Source organism: Pseudopipra pipra, chromosome 5 (assembly GCF_036250125.1).
Source record: "Pseudopipra pipra isolate bDixPip1 chromosome 5, bDixPip1.hap1, whole genome shotgun sequence".
Taxonomy (NCBI): domain Eukaryota; kingdom Metazoa; phylum Chordata; class Aves; order Passeriformes; family Pipridae; genus Pseudopipra; species Pseudopipra pipra.
In genome coordinates, this window is record NC_087553.1 from 53,002,484 (window position 1) to 53,015,581 (window position 13,098).

At 39.1% G+C, this 13,098-nt stretch overlaps 1 protein-coding gene across 6 annotated transcripts in view; it reads left to right on the forward strand.

The window, feature by feature from the left end:
* Nucleotides 1–13,098, forward strand: part of PTPRZ1 (protein tyrosine phosphatase receptor type Z1) — a 110,082-nt gene that overhangs the window by 83,405 nt on the left and 13,579 nt on the right. For 3 of the 6 annotated variants that reach the window (XM_064656114.1, XM_064656116.1, XM_064656118.1), the window contains 6 exons: nt 1,214–1,305; nt 4,401–4,486; nt 6,748–6,768; nt 6,934–7,030; nt 12,041–12,123; nt 12,838–12,972. In XM_064656114.1, the coding sequence (XP_064512184.1) occupies nt 1,214–1,305; nt 4,401–4,486; nt 6,748–6,768; nt 6,934–7,030; nt 12,041–12,123; nt 12,838–12,972 (514 nt within the window). The remainder of the gene's footprint in view (nt 1–1,213; nt 1,306–4,400; nt 4,487–6,747; nt 6,769–6,933; nt 7,031–12,040; nt 12,124–12,837; nt 12,973–13,098) is intronic. The other 3 variants (XM_064656115.1, XM_064656117.1, XM_064656119.1) reach the window with 1 other exon arrangement.

Genomic DNA, 13,098 nt, shown 5'->3' on the forward strand with positions numbered 1-13,098 from the left:
TTATCTTCATTAATGTTCTGAAAAGGATTACAACAGCCACATATTCCCTATCTATTTTTCAAAGTATCTTCAAAATTTATGGTTTTTTATAACAGTTATATCACTGCAATGATATAGGAATGGTACAGAATTAAAAATCACAATGATTACACAAAGTAGCAATCATACAACAGCTTCAGCTTTGAAGAAGCAGAATCTCACAAATATAAAATGAGATTAATATTTTTGTTATGCATATATTTCTTTTTAAATTTAATGATTAGTGAATAATATTTCAAAAAGATTAAGTGACCCAAAGTAAAGATTGTTATTAGTATGTCTAATCATATGGAGATTTTTTAATTAAAGAGGCTTTGCAAAGCTTACAGCAGCAGTTGATTACTCATTCCCTTGAATAGCTTGGACTGTTAACAGATGCTATTCCTATTATCTTCGCATCTGGATTACAGCACAGATACAAATAACATTGTGGGTCATAGTTGAAGTTGATTCCATTTGTATTCATACTTCAATGTTTTTGCAACAAAGCCGGCATCTCCTGGAGTTAGAAATTCCCCTGTTTCTGTCTGTCAACTTTGGGAAGTCCTCCTTGTTTAAAGTTCCCTCAGTGTTGCGATTACATTATGAAAATAATGTTTAGCCCCAGTCATAGTAGTTCTAGAGCCACTGTTAAGCTGTTACAGGGCACGTTGTCTTTTACTGCATTTCCATATCTGCAGTAGGATCTATCAATGAGTTACCACGACTGATCTCATACACTGCTCCATCTTCAGGCTAGCATAATCACGTAAAAGGGAACAGTAATTGTGTGTGGGAATTTGAATAAGCCAGGAAGACAGTAGCATTTTTTGTACTTGGAATTGCACAGCATCTACAGTAGCTTCTGATGCAGAGTTCCTCTTTCAGCTGTCACTATGTCTGATGCGTGCTCTATCCTCTGCCTCTGGTATAGGTACAGTTGAATGAACTATGTATTATCCTGAGGTAATGTATTGTCAAGTTGTATGTATAATTTGGTGGTGTACTGGGGGAATATTTATATTGTAGCAGTAATATTTGACACTCAATGAAAAATGGTTTTCAAAACCAAGATTTTTCTTTCTGACTCAATAATGCCAGAATTCCCAAAGATCTTAGATAATGTTTTGTTGGGGGTTTTTGTTTGGTTTGTTTGTTTGTTTTGCAATATTTATTTATGTTTCTTCCCCTCCAGGAAATGTTTCCAGACTGCTCACTTTTATTTAGAAGATAATACATCACCTCGAGTGATTTCTGCTCCCCCAGCTCCAATCTTCCCAGTCTCAGGTATTTCTGACAACTACTCTGTGGATTGGTGTTAGCTGTCGGAAGATACTGTTTTGTATGTGTCAATATGAATTCTTCACGTACTGTAACATCTGTAAACCAGAGATTTGTAGCCTCTTGTACAAATCTATGTAAACACAGGTGCACTTGATGTCGGCAGAGACTAGTGTTCCTAATACTCTCTCCTGTAGGTAACAAAGAAGAGAAATATTTTCACCTTACAGAGTTGTCTCAAAGATACGGTGTGCCTTCTAGCCATTTGAGGTGTAACCTCGCTGGAGTGGCTGCTGCTAGTGTAGCCATCTGAGCTATGCTAAATAGCTCTAGTTCACTGTCTCAAGATGGAGCAACATATTCTGCTATATTTCTGCCTTTAATTGGGTTTGTCACCATTGTATAGAACATTTCCTATTCTTTTTACCAGCAAGATGAGCATATGTCTCATCTCTCTGCATTTCATTTCAATTATGTGTTCTTAAACTTATGTATTTTACCAGAATAGTTACTATGGTAAAGTTCTCTGGGATCCTTTCATAAAAATGGTACAGAAGTTCAGAACCTTATTGGTGTCTTCTGGTTCTATATCCACCACATTTATTTGGAGAAATTCTGTCTTTTCCTTTCTCCTGAAAGGGTATCAGAGGAGCACATGCAGCCCTCCCAGCTTTTTCAATCTGTGTAGAATGAAAGTACTCTAAATAGATTAATTCTGAAGAAGATCCTAAGCCACATTTTCACCTGTGAGACAAGGATATCTTGTTCCACAAGTAATGTTTTTACAAACTGTTATTACACAAGGTGATATATTCCCATGGAATGAATAAGGGAAGAAAATCAGCCCTTGGGTAGATAACTAGTAAACACACTTAATTAAATAAATCCCAAACATTAGGCTTCTATTGTAACTGAATTGTAGACATCTTTAAATTATCTTTAAATGCCTTTTGTATTGATTGCCAATGTTAGGAGTTGCATAACCTTTTACTAAATGAGTTCTGAGTTCCTAAAATATGTGTTTTGAAGCTGGAGGTTTTCCTTCTGAAATGCTGATAAATATTAAAGAAAAAAGTTTTGCCAAGTGACTGAAGATACATAAAACATTTTATGGAAAAAGCTGCAAGCACCGAGGAAATAGTTCATTTTATTTTGCATGCAACAGATGTCAAGTGAGCAGGTTTTGAGTTTTCTCTATTGTACAAGTGTTGCAGCAGTGTAATTTTACAATTGAGTTTAACTACGACATAATACCTTCAAAGAGTGTAGGCAGGAAGAGCATTTTGTAACTGCTAAGTTTAATTCCTATGGATATGACCAAAAGCACACTCCACAGATCTCATTATATATTAAGTCTTTCTTTTGAAGGGTTTCATTGGCAGAGAGAGGAGATCAGTTATTCACAGAAAATGCCATGGCACTTTGCAGAACAATTCAAAGATGCATTCAAATAATAATCAATTACAGGGTAGTATTTGGACCCACTATCAAACTCTAAGTAGTTTGAAGTGGTATCTGCCATCCAGATATAAAATACATTCCTGGTTCAGAAGTGATTGAGTTGGGAGATTAGCTCTGGCAATGAAATAAAACCTGAGATCTCTTTCTCCCATGTTGTCCTCACTCTTAGGGTCATTTGCCTACCCTTCTGGTTCTGCATTTACATATCTTTAGGATAAACACTTTATACCAGATTTTATCTCTGAAGTGTGAAGATAATGTTACATGGTTGTTCAGCTTCTCTTAGGCTTGACTGGAAAAATTAACTTTTTTATTAGGGTCCAGTCATGTAAGTAGAAGACCAGATAGATCTTACTACAAATCAAAAAATTCTTGGTAACTGAAAGCTAAAATTATTAGGTGGGCTAAATGCTGAACATTGGTTGATGTAAATAACAGGTCCTTGTTTAATGTTTTTGATGTTTTGTTCTCATATGAAATAGTGATGAAATTACAGATTGTGAAATAAACATATTTTTAGTCCATGAAAGGCTTTAAAAAAAAACCAAAAAAACAAAACAACAAAATTATTCTTCAGAACCAACACTCTGTGAAAGAATATCCTCTTTTAACAGATAATTAACAAGCAGATGACTTTGTTTGCGTGGCATCTTTGCAGGAAAGAGAAGATTAAAAGTCCCAAAGATTTTTGGCATGATCTCTGATGAATGTTCTACACAAGAGTGTTTTTCTATATTTGTATAAAGTAAAATGAAGATGTCCTGAAATATAAATATCAGATGGAAAATTCAGGCTCAGTATCAGAACCCCAAAGTTACATGAATCACGGTTATTCCTTGAGAATGTAGATCTTTTCTTTGTGAGTATCCAGAAAGTCTTAAACATAAATCTTTCACTGAAATCTTGAAATACAAGACCTGGTATGAAAATTTGCAGTCAGTACTGCCAGGATCAGACTTATTATTCATAAATAATTGTAGAATCATGAGGAGAATGGGGGGGAAATTCTGGACTGGAAGTAGTCGCTGATGCAGTAAAAGATTAAAAAAATGATTCCTTTGGATACCAATGCAAACATGCAACATGTCAGTTAATATTAAACTACTGGTATAATGCTGCTTTAATTTAGTAGGCTTGGGACTATGCGGCCAGTCCATATACTGGATCAGAATTCCAGTGCAACACTAATCAGCATAAAACACCCACACAACTCTGCCGAATCATTCATTCTTGCTTTATCAGTATTATTCAGAGCTGTGCTCCTACATTCTCCCTTTGAACATCTTGTAGCAAACAGATAATCTTCCCATTTCTCCTTGACTTCACAGGGAATTCTGTGTGTTCTTCTATTTACAGACAAGCTCAGCGTCTTGCAGAATCAGCACCTTGATTTGGGGGGCTTAAAGACAGAGCAAGATCTTCCTAAATAATTGTTTAGAAACGTACAAGTGTTAGATAACTATTTTAGAAATGTTAATGATGTTAAAGAATGTTTAATTTTTGTGGGAGTTGTATATCCAAAGTTCATGCCAAAATTTTATTTCAGGATGTTGTGTGGATTGCCTACATATAAACTTCTTTATATGTCACTAGCTTTTTATTCTTCATAAATATATTTTTTGTCTTTTCCCACCCCTAAGATGATGTTGGAGCAATTCCAATAAAGCATTTTCCAAAACATGTTGCAGATTTACATGCAAGTAATGGTTTTTCTGAAGAATTTGAGGTATGGCTCTATGACGTCGTCTTTGTTCTTAGTACATACAGATAATGTTAAGTTTAATTGCCTGGAAACAAAAAACAGGGGATTACATTCTGACTTGGGCACCAATTTCAGGAATGCATGTAAATACAAGTGCTGTGAGCCCAGTAAGGAGTTCATGCATAAAGACTAGGGAGATTTATAAAAGCTAACAGGACTGGAATGAAAATGGCAATATTTATTACTGTGATAAAATACTAAATGATTGTGTGAATAAACTGTGCAAAGATAATGCAATGTATATGACTTATCAGATACAGTGGTAGATCTAAAGCTTTGCCAATACTAATGAAAATTTAATTTTGCAGAAGCTACCCACATTTGCTTGCTCCATTTACAGGGAAAATAAAATGGAAGTAATAATGAGTACACGTGGCAAGACTTCTGATTAACAGGGGAGCTAATGTAGTCTTCATATGTGGTAGTAAAAGATTTACAGTTCCTTTCCCAAAGTATATAGTTCATAAAAGGTATTTCAAAATGTTGAAACATATGCTCTAATCATATAATGTTATTATCACCATATGTAACTAATGAACTTCATCTTTTTTTCACATTCGTGTGTATTGCAATCAATTTAAAGATAGATATGTTCTTACTTAATTCACATAAACATTAAAACCCCAAATACTTTAATTAAAGATATTAACATTTTTTGCAAGAGATTTCTAAGCAAATCAGTCAGTTGGGATGGAAAAAAATTTTTTAATTGATCTATATTAATTTAAATATGATTGTAATATTCCTGCTGCAAAAACAATAATGAAAGTAAACAATTCATAGTTTTGCATCATTTGATTTTGCTTTTGTTTCTCCAGCCAATGTATTGTGATCTAATGGACCAAAAATTCCATGTCCTTCACATAACCTACTTCATCAACATTTCTTCTTCAATTCATTTAACATTCAGAACATCCATTTGATTGTTGGACCAAACTTGTAAATACTTGTGAATGTCCAGTTCAATATTCATATATTACACATGTGCATATGCACTGGCGGGACTGGACTCCAGCCAGACTGGCTATTAGTAAGAGCAGATGTTGAAGGACAGTGTGTAAATACAATGGTTCCAAAGCTCTTTCACCATTAGTGAGTACAGCAATACAGAAATCAGACTGTTTGTCTTAAATTGATCTTTTCCTACAATTGTACTTTTCCTAAATTACAGCAGTGATCCAAAGACCAAATATGCTACACCTCACTGAACTACAGCTGCCCTATCTGGAGTATTTCATGCTAATCTTAACTGTCTTGGAGATCCTTCTTGACTTTACAGAGTACTCCAGAATTAGTGTCCTGTTCTTTTCTGTACTGATGGAGAACTTAGAAGATTGGGAAAAACTGAAATACAGTCATTGTCTTTGCAGAGTTAACATACATTTGAAGAGAACAGGGGTCGTTCAGGTTTTGGTTTTTTTTTAATTTTTTTTTATATTACTATAAAACAACTGATTTAAAATCTAATTTTTATACTTGTAACCATTTTTCATATCTATATTTAAATAGGTGAAGGTGATTTATATTAAAAGGAATTATCAAAAGTGTTGGGAAACCTTATTTATAGTACTTTTAGCAATGACTACTTATTTCCTACTTAACAATGTGGACCTTATAAATGCTTGAGTTTCCTGTCATCTAAAGTAATAAATAAAATAAAATAATTTTGTGAGTCTTGCAGACTTTGTGCCTGTCTTTTCAAGCCTTTCTCTCTATAACATTGTCGGCTTCATTGTGAGACTGCTGGCAACCTGAGTGAGGGCTGTAACTCTGTCCTTCACCGGAGTGCCATGAGGCTGACAGAGTGGCACACAGTCCTGCTTCAGTGAAGGTTTTGCAGCTGAATGCGAAGAGAGCAAAAGTATTCCACAGAGAAACTAATGCACTTATAAGGACCAAGAAAAAAATCCAGTGAAAGTTAAAGATATAGATAATCTGGCTAAAGTCTGTGATGTTACTCATATGTATAAGCTTTCACTGGCCTAAGGTCTAACATTAAAGCTAAAGATAGGAAAACAGATGCCAGCATTTTAACTGGAAAATTACCTCGTTTCCTTTAGGAGTTATGTAAAAATATTCAGTTTTGTTGTTATTATGGAGATATATATTGCATGACCATAACTGTTTTCCATATAGTAATTGTAATTTATATAAACACTTATCCATTTGTTCTGTGCTGTGGAATTTGATTTTTTTTACTTTTTTTGCATTCATTCCCTCATTAGACACTGAAAGAGTTTTATCAGGTAAGGAATTATTTCACTGCATTTTTTTTTTTAGCAATGAAGTAGTTGTAAAATATCATAGATAATTGGGTATAAGGTTGTGGTTCTTTTCATGATTACTTACTGTATTTTAAGACATTTTATGAATCTTAATACTTACTAAAATATAACATAATTTTTTTTCAGGAAATCCAGAGCTGTACTGTAGATCTAGGTATTACATCAGACAGCTCTAATCACCCTGACAACAAGAACAAGAATCGATACATAAACATTGTTGCTTGTAAGTAAAGGCATCATTTGGTGTTTTGTTTAAGAAATAATTATAGACAAGTATAGGTTTATATGTTTTTGAAGGGAGTAAAAATACCTCTACACTGAAAGCAGAGAAGAGGCAGTCTAGGAGATTCCTAGAGTGTATAGAAGATAATTTCCTGCACCAGTTGGTAAATGAGCCTACCAGGGATGGGGCCCCACTAGACCTGCTGTTCACAGAGAGGGGCTGGTGGGAGATGTGATAGTCAGAGACCATCTGGGGCACAGTGACCATGAAATAATAGAGTTTTCAATGTTCAGGGATGCAAAGAGGGCCATCAATAAAACTTCTACCCTGGACTTCCAGAGGGCAGATTTTGGCCTACTCAGAAGACTGGTTCAGAGGGTACCTTGGGAAACAGCCCTTGAAAACAAAGGGGTCCAGGAGGGATGGACATGCTTCAAGAAGGAAGTCTTGAAAGCACAGGAGCAGGCTGTCCCAGTGTGCTGAAAGGCAAGCCGGTGGGGAAGATGGCCAGCCTGGCTGAACAGGGAGATTTTGAAGGAAATTAGGGGAAAAAAGAGAGCTTACCAACTATGGAAAAAAGGGCTGGCTACTCCTGAAGAGTATAAGAATATAGTTAGGTCATGTAGAAAGAAAATTAGAGAGACAAAGGCACAATTTGAACTCAATCTAGCCACTTCTGTTAGGGATAACCTCCATTCTTTATTGGACGTGGGGGGGAACATAATCACCAAAGATGAGGAAAAGGCTGAGGTACCTTAACACATTCTTTGCCTCAGTTTTCAACAGTAAGACAAGTTGTCCTCAGGACAAGTGGCCTCTGGAGCTGGTAGACAGAGACAGGAAGCTGAATAGCCCCCCTGTAATCCAGGAGGAAACAGTCAGCAACCTGCTGAGCCATCTGAATCCTCACAAATCTATGGGATCAGATGGGATCCATCCTAGGGTGATGAAGGAGCTGGCGGAAGAGCTCACCAAGCCACTCTCCATCATCTACCAACAGTCCTGGCTCACTGGGGAGGTCCCAGATGATTCGAAGTTGGCAAATGTCACACCGATCCACAAAAAGGGCTGCAAGGAGGACCCGGGAAACTACAGGCCCATCAGCCTGACCTCAATGCCTGGCAAGGTTATGGAGCAGATCATCCTAAATGAAATCCCACAACACCTACAGGATGGACAAGGGATCAGACCCAGCCAGTATGGGTTTAGGAAGGGCAGGTCCTGTCACACCAACCTGATCTCCTTTTATGATCAGGTGACCCATCTGGTGGATGAGGGGAAGGCTGTGGATGTGGTCTGTGTGGACTTCAGCAAAGCCTTTGGCATCATCTCCCATAGCATCCTCCTGGAAAAACTGGCAGCCCATGGCTTGGACAGGGGCACTCTGTGCTGGGTTAGGAACTGGCTGGGCCCAGAGAGTGGTGGGGAATGATGCTGCATCCAGTCACCAGTGGTGTCCCCCAGGGATCAGTGTTGGGTCCAGTTCTATTTAATGTCTTTATTGATGATCTGGATGAGGGGATTGAGTCCACCATTAGCAGATTTGCAGATAACACCAAGCTGGGGGGGGAGTGTTGATCTGCTGGAAGGCAGGAGGGCTCTGCCGGGGTACCTGGACAAGCTGGAGAGATGGTCTGATTCCAACAGGATGAGGTTCAACAAGGCCAAGTGCCGGGTCCTGCACTTTGGCCACAACAACCCCCTGCAGTGCTACAGGCTGGGGACAGAGTGTCTGGAGAGCAGCCAGGCAGAAAGGGACCTGGGAGTTTGGATTGACAGGAAGCTGAACATGAGCCAACAGTGTGCCCAGGTGGCCAAGAAGGCCAATGGCATCCTGGCCTGGATCAGGAGCAGTGTGGCCAACAGGTCCATGGAAGTGATTCTTCCCCTGTACTCAGCACTGGTGAGGCCACACCTTGAGTACTGTGTCCGGTTCTGGGCCCCTCAGTTCAGGAAGGATATTGAGATGCTGGAGCAGATCCAGAGAAGAGCAATGAGGCTGGTGAAAGGACTCGAGCACAAGTCCTATGAGGAGAGGCTGAGGGAGCTGTGGCTGTTTAACCTGGAGAAGAGGAGGCTCAGAGGAGACCTCATCACTCTCTACAACTACCTGAAAAGAGGCTGTAGCCAGGTGGGCACTGGTCTCTTCTCCCAGGCAACCAGCAGTAGGACAAGAAGACACGGTCTTAAGCTGTGCCAGGGGAGGTTTAGATTGTATATTAGGAAGAAATTTTTTACAGCAAGAGTAATCAGGCTTTGGAATGGGCTGCCCAGGGAGGTGGATTCACTGTCCCTGGAGGTATTTAAGATGAGACTGGATGTGGCACTTAGTGCCATGGTCTAGTAACCACGGCAGTGTTGGATCAAAGGTTGGACTCGATGATCTTGGAGGTCTTTTCCAACCCGGTTGATTCTATGATTCTGTGATTCTCCAGCTCCTCTTTAACAAAATGCTTAGAGAGGAGTAGCATGAGATTTCACATCTCTTCAGGTTAGTCCTCTGACATTCTTCTACTTTAATGAGCATGTGTCATGGTTTGAGAGCCTCAAAAATCCAATTCCCTATCTTCAAACCCCCTCCCACATCTCAACTCAATGTGAGATGGTTTTTTTTCCAGACAACCACACAAGACTCAAAATGGGGGAAAGGGAATATATTACAATGACTATACAAATAAATACTACAATACATTATTTACAGTCTTAATTGTCTCTACCATGACATAAGTATTTACAATGGATCAAATCTCTTCTCCCCTCCAAATAAAAGTCCAGGAGGGAAGAAGGAAAGATCCCTTCTTCAGAGCAGCAATGTCTCTAAGGCAGCAGGTTTATCTGTTTCGCTCTTCTTCTCATGCAGCAGCTGGATCTCTGCCAGCACACACGAGGGGTATCCAAGCCCCTCGGCCACCCGTCTTCAAACAAGGGTCTTCCTCTGTGGGCTGCGTAGCAGGGACAAAACTCGCTTCACCATGGTCATATCACGAAGTGCAGGGGCATCTTCATGAAAGTCCCTTCCTCAGGGGGGTTCACCCCTGAGTCAGAACATCTTGGGCAGCATTCAGTTGAAAGCCTTTGCCTCAAGAGTTCTACCAGAGCTCCTGTGCTCTGTCTCAGGCTGCCAGGCTTGTCAGCAGCAGCAAGGGGGGCCAAGGTCACCCCCTCCACATTCCGTTGGCCGTCCCAGTCCAGCTTCAGGATGCCTGAGCTTCTCAGCTCCTCTCTCTCTGGTGCTGCAGCACTCTACGACTCCTCTCAAGCCGAAGTCCATCTCCCTCCTTTCTCGGAGGTCTCAGAGGGATATGGGGTTTTTATTTCAGTTCTTACCCCAACTTCCTCTCTCTCTGCCCCTCTATCTCTCTCTCGGCTCTCTCAGACAACTCGGTGTCTTCCTTGGCTGCATACTGTTGCTTTCTTATCTTTTGGCTCTTAGCCACAGTCTCTGGACGCTGCTTCTGCCGCTGCTCTGTCTTTGCTCACTCACAGTGAAGAAAACTTTTTTAGCTTTGAGCCACAGGTACTTAGCCCAGCATTACGCTGTTCCAAGTCCCTGCAGCCCCCACCCGGGGGCTGGGGGGGCCCAGAGGCCCCAAGGGGCTCCGAGCCCCTTTACTCGTGGCATTCACAACATGGCTACCACTTCTACTACCAACTACAACTAAGCTTCTCTTCCGTTTGCTTGTGATATGTTTATATTTTGCAGAAGCGCTCATTGGATAAAACCTCAAAACTTCAAGGGTCACCACCCCCTGGGGTTTTACCATTTTATAACTTCAGGGGGGAAAACTGTTTCCCCCCCATCACAGCATGTTTTTCAAGACATAATTGTGTCTTCTGCAATGACCCAAAGGAAGTTGGGAGGTTTCATTATAATGCCATTGTAAAGCCAAAGAAGCTGTGTTTTGATTACCAGAATTAATCCATCTTCGATCTAGAATAATGATGATTTATCCTCTCTAGGATCTACACAATCCCTGGATATGTTTACTGACACATATAAACATAAATGTACTGGGTTTATGTTGTATTGTGCCCTGCAACAGTGGAATAGAACAGCTTCATTAGCCAGCACACTATTGCATCACTCCCAGATTTTTCTTCTCTGAAATACATCTATTCAGTTTTGTTAATCTCTCTTTGAAGCTTTTGCCTCTGGGTTTTCGATTATTTTGGTGGCTCAAAACATTCATTTTAACTCTCTATAGCGTTTCAACTTTGTTCTGATTACAAGAAACTCTAAATTAAATCTATGTTCAGCATTTGGCAGAAGGCAATGTAAACCAGCAGCAAGAAATTCCATTCCACCTTGCTAAAGATACCTCTAGATGGACAAAATGTCAGGGATTCTCCTCTGCCACTGTGTTTGTAGCAGACTGTACAAAAGGTGCCAGCCCAGCAACTTTTTTAGCAAAGGGCAGTGCGTAGGGAGCTTAGTGCAGCTGAAGCAGCAAGAATTGTCCTCTGTAACTGACTCAAGTCTAGTTCTTACAATCAGTGCAGGCTGCAGAAAGTTTCAGCTTGCCCTGAAGTTGCCACTGCTGAAGTTCTTCAGCTGACCAGTGTTTCTTCAAGGTCCCATTGTTCTCCGGTGTCCGCTCTTTTAACTTGGAATTATTGTGCCTCAATACTGGTGCCTGCTGTCAATTTGAGACATCCTACTCTGCAGATTTGGCAGTCATGACACAGGACTTAGGAAACACCCACACACCTCCACAGGTAGCAGATAGAGGCTGTAGGGGAAATACATCACAGGGCCTAAAGTGACCCAAGGTGCTGGTGTTCAGGCCACTAAATTATGAATCCCTTCAAACTTTGGATTAATAGTTTATTTTTCTACAACTAGAATTTTGAATCTGATTCATACCTAAGCAGAAGATGTTTGCATGAGTGATTGTTCCTGTATTAATCTTATGTATTGTAAAATATATTTCAGTATTTTTAAGGGCATTTCTTGCAGAAAGAATATAATTCTTATAGAGACTGCTTATTTTCTCCCTTGTTTTACTACAGATGATCATACTAGGGTTAAATTAGCCCAGCTTGCAGAAAAGGATGGAAAACTGACTGATTACATTAATGCCAACTACGTCGATGTAAGTGTCTTTTTCTATCTGCCGGCCTATTCATTTGTTAGACTTTTCTGTAAGAAAATTATCTATGGAGATGAATAGATTTAATTTTTAAAAAGGATCACAATGCTACAGATTGTATTAAAAAAATTTTTCATGGTCCAAGTTAAGCCTAGAAAGTTAAAGCATAGGTAAAACTCCAAATCTTTTTTGAATCCTTCTTGATATTGTAGCAGCTGCAGCTTAGTTAAGGGCATTTTGAAACAAAAAATGTTCTGTCACTGAGTCATTTTAGAAGTATTTTTCATCTGAGTGGTTAATTCTTCTGTCTGAGATAATCTCATGAGAAGATGCTATTTGGCTAAGAGCCTCACCAAGGCACCATTACCAGTTTTCATTACCTAGTTATTTACATGTTAATGGTCTTGATTCATTTTTTAAACCACTATTGTAACAGATGTCTCATAATCATTATCATGTCAACATTCTGCCAGAACATGGGCACTTGAATGTGTGTATCCTATTTGTTGGAATGATAAACATTGACATAGCAGTTGTATTCATATGTCATCTGGTACCACAGAGTTTCTGTGATTTGGATAGTTACAAATTTAAAAGTGCTTAAAAGCTTTTGTGAGTCTTTAAAAATAGATATATAAAATGTCATGTACTCCTCCCAACCTCCTTTTGCTCATGGACAGTGATTTGACAAGTGTCGTTTGTTATATTTCAATTTAGGGCTACAACAAGCCAAAAGCCTACATTGCAGCTCAAGGGCCACTAAAATCGACAGCAGAAGATTTCTGGAGAATGATATGGGAACATAACGTAGAAGTTATTGTGATGATAACTAATCTCATTGAGAAAGGAAGGGTATAAGTACCTTTGTCTGTTATTTATTTATCTGATGTTGATAGATTTACCTGTAGCAAACTCCTGACTCTCTTTAAAAAAACTGATTTAGGCATTTATTGAGCAAAGAGCAATAGTTTGTAGTAG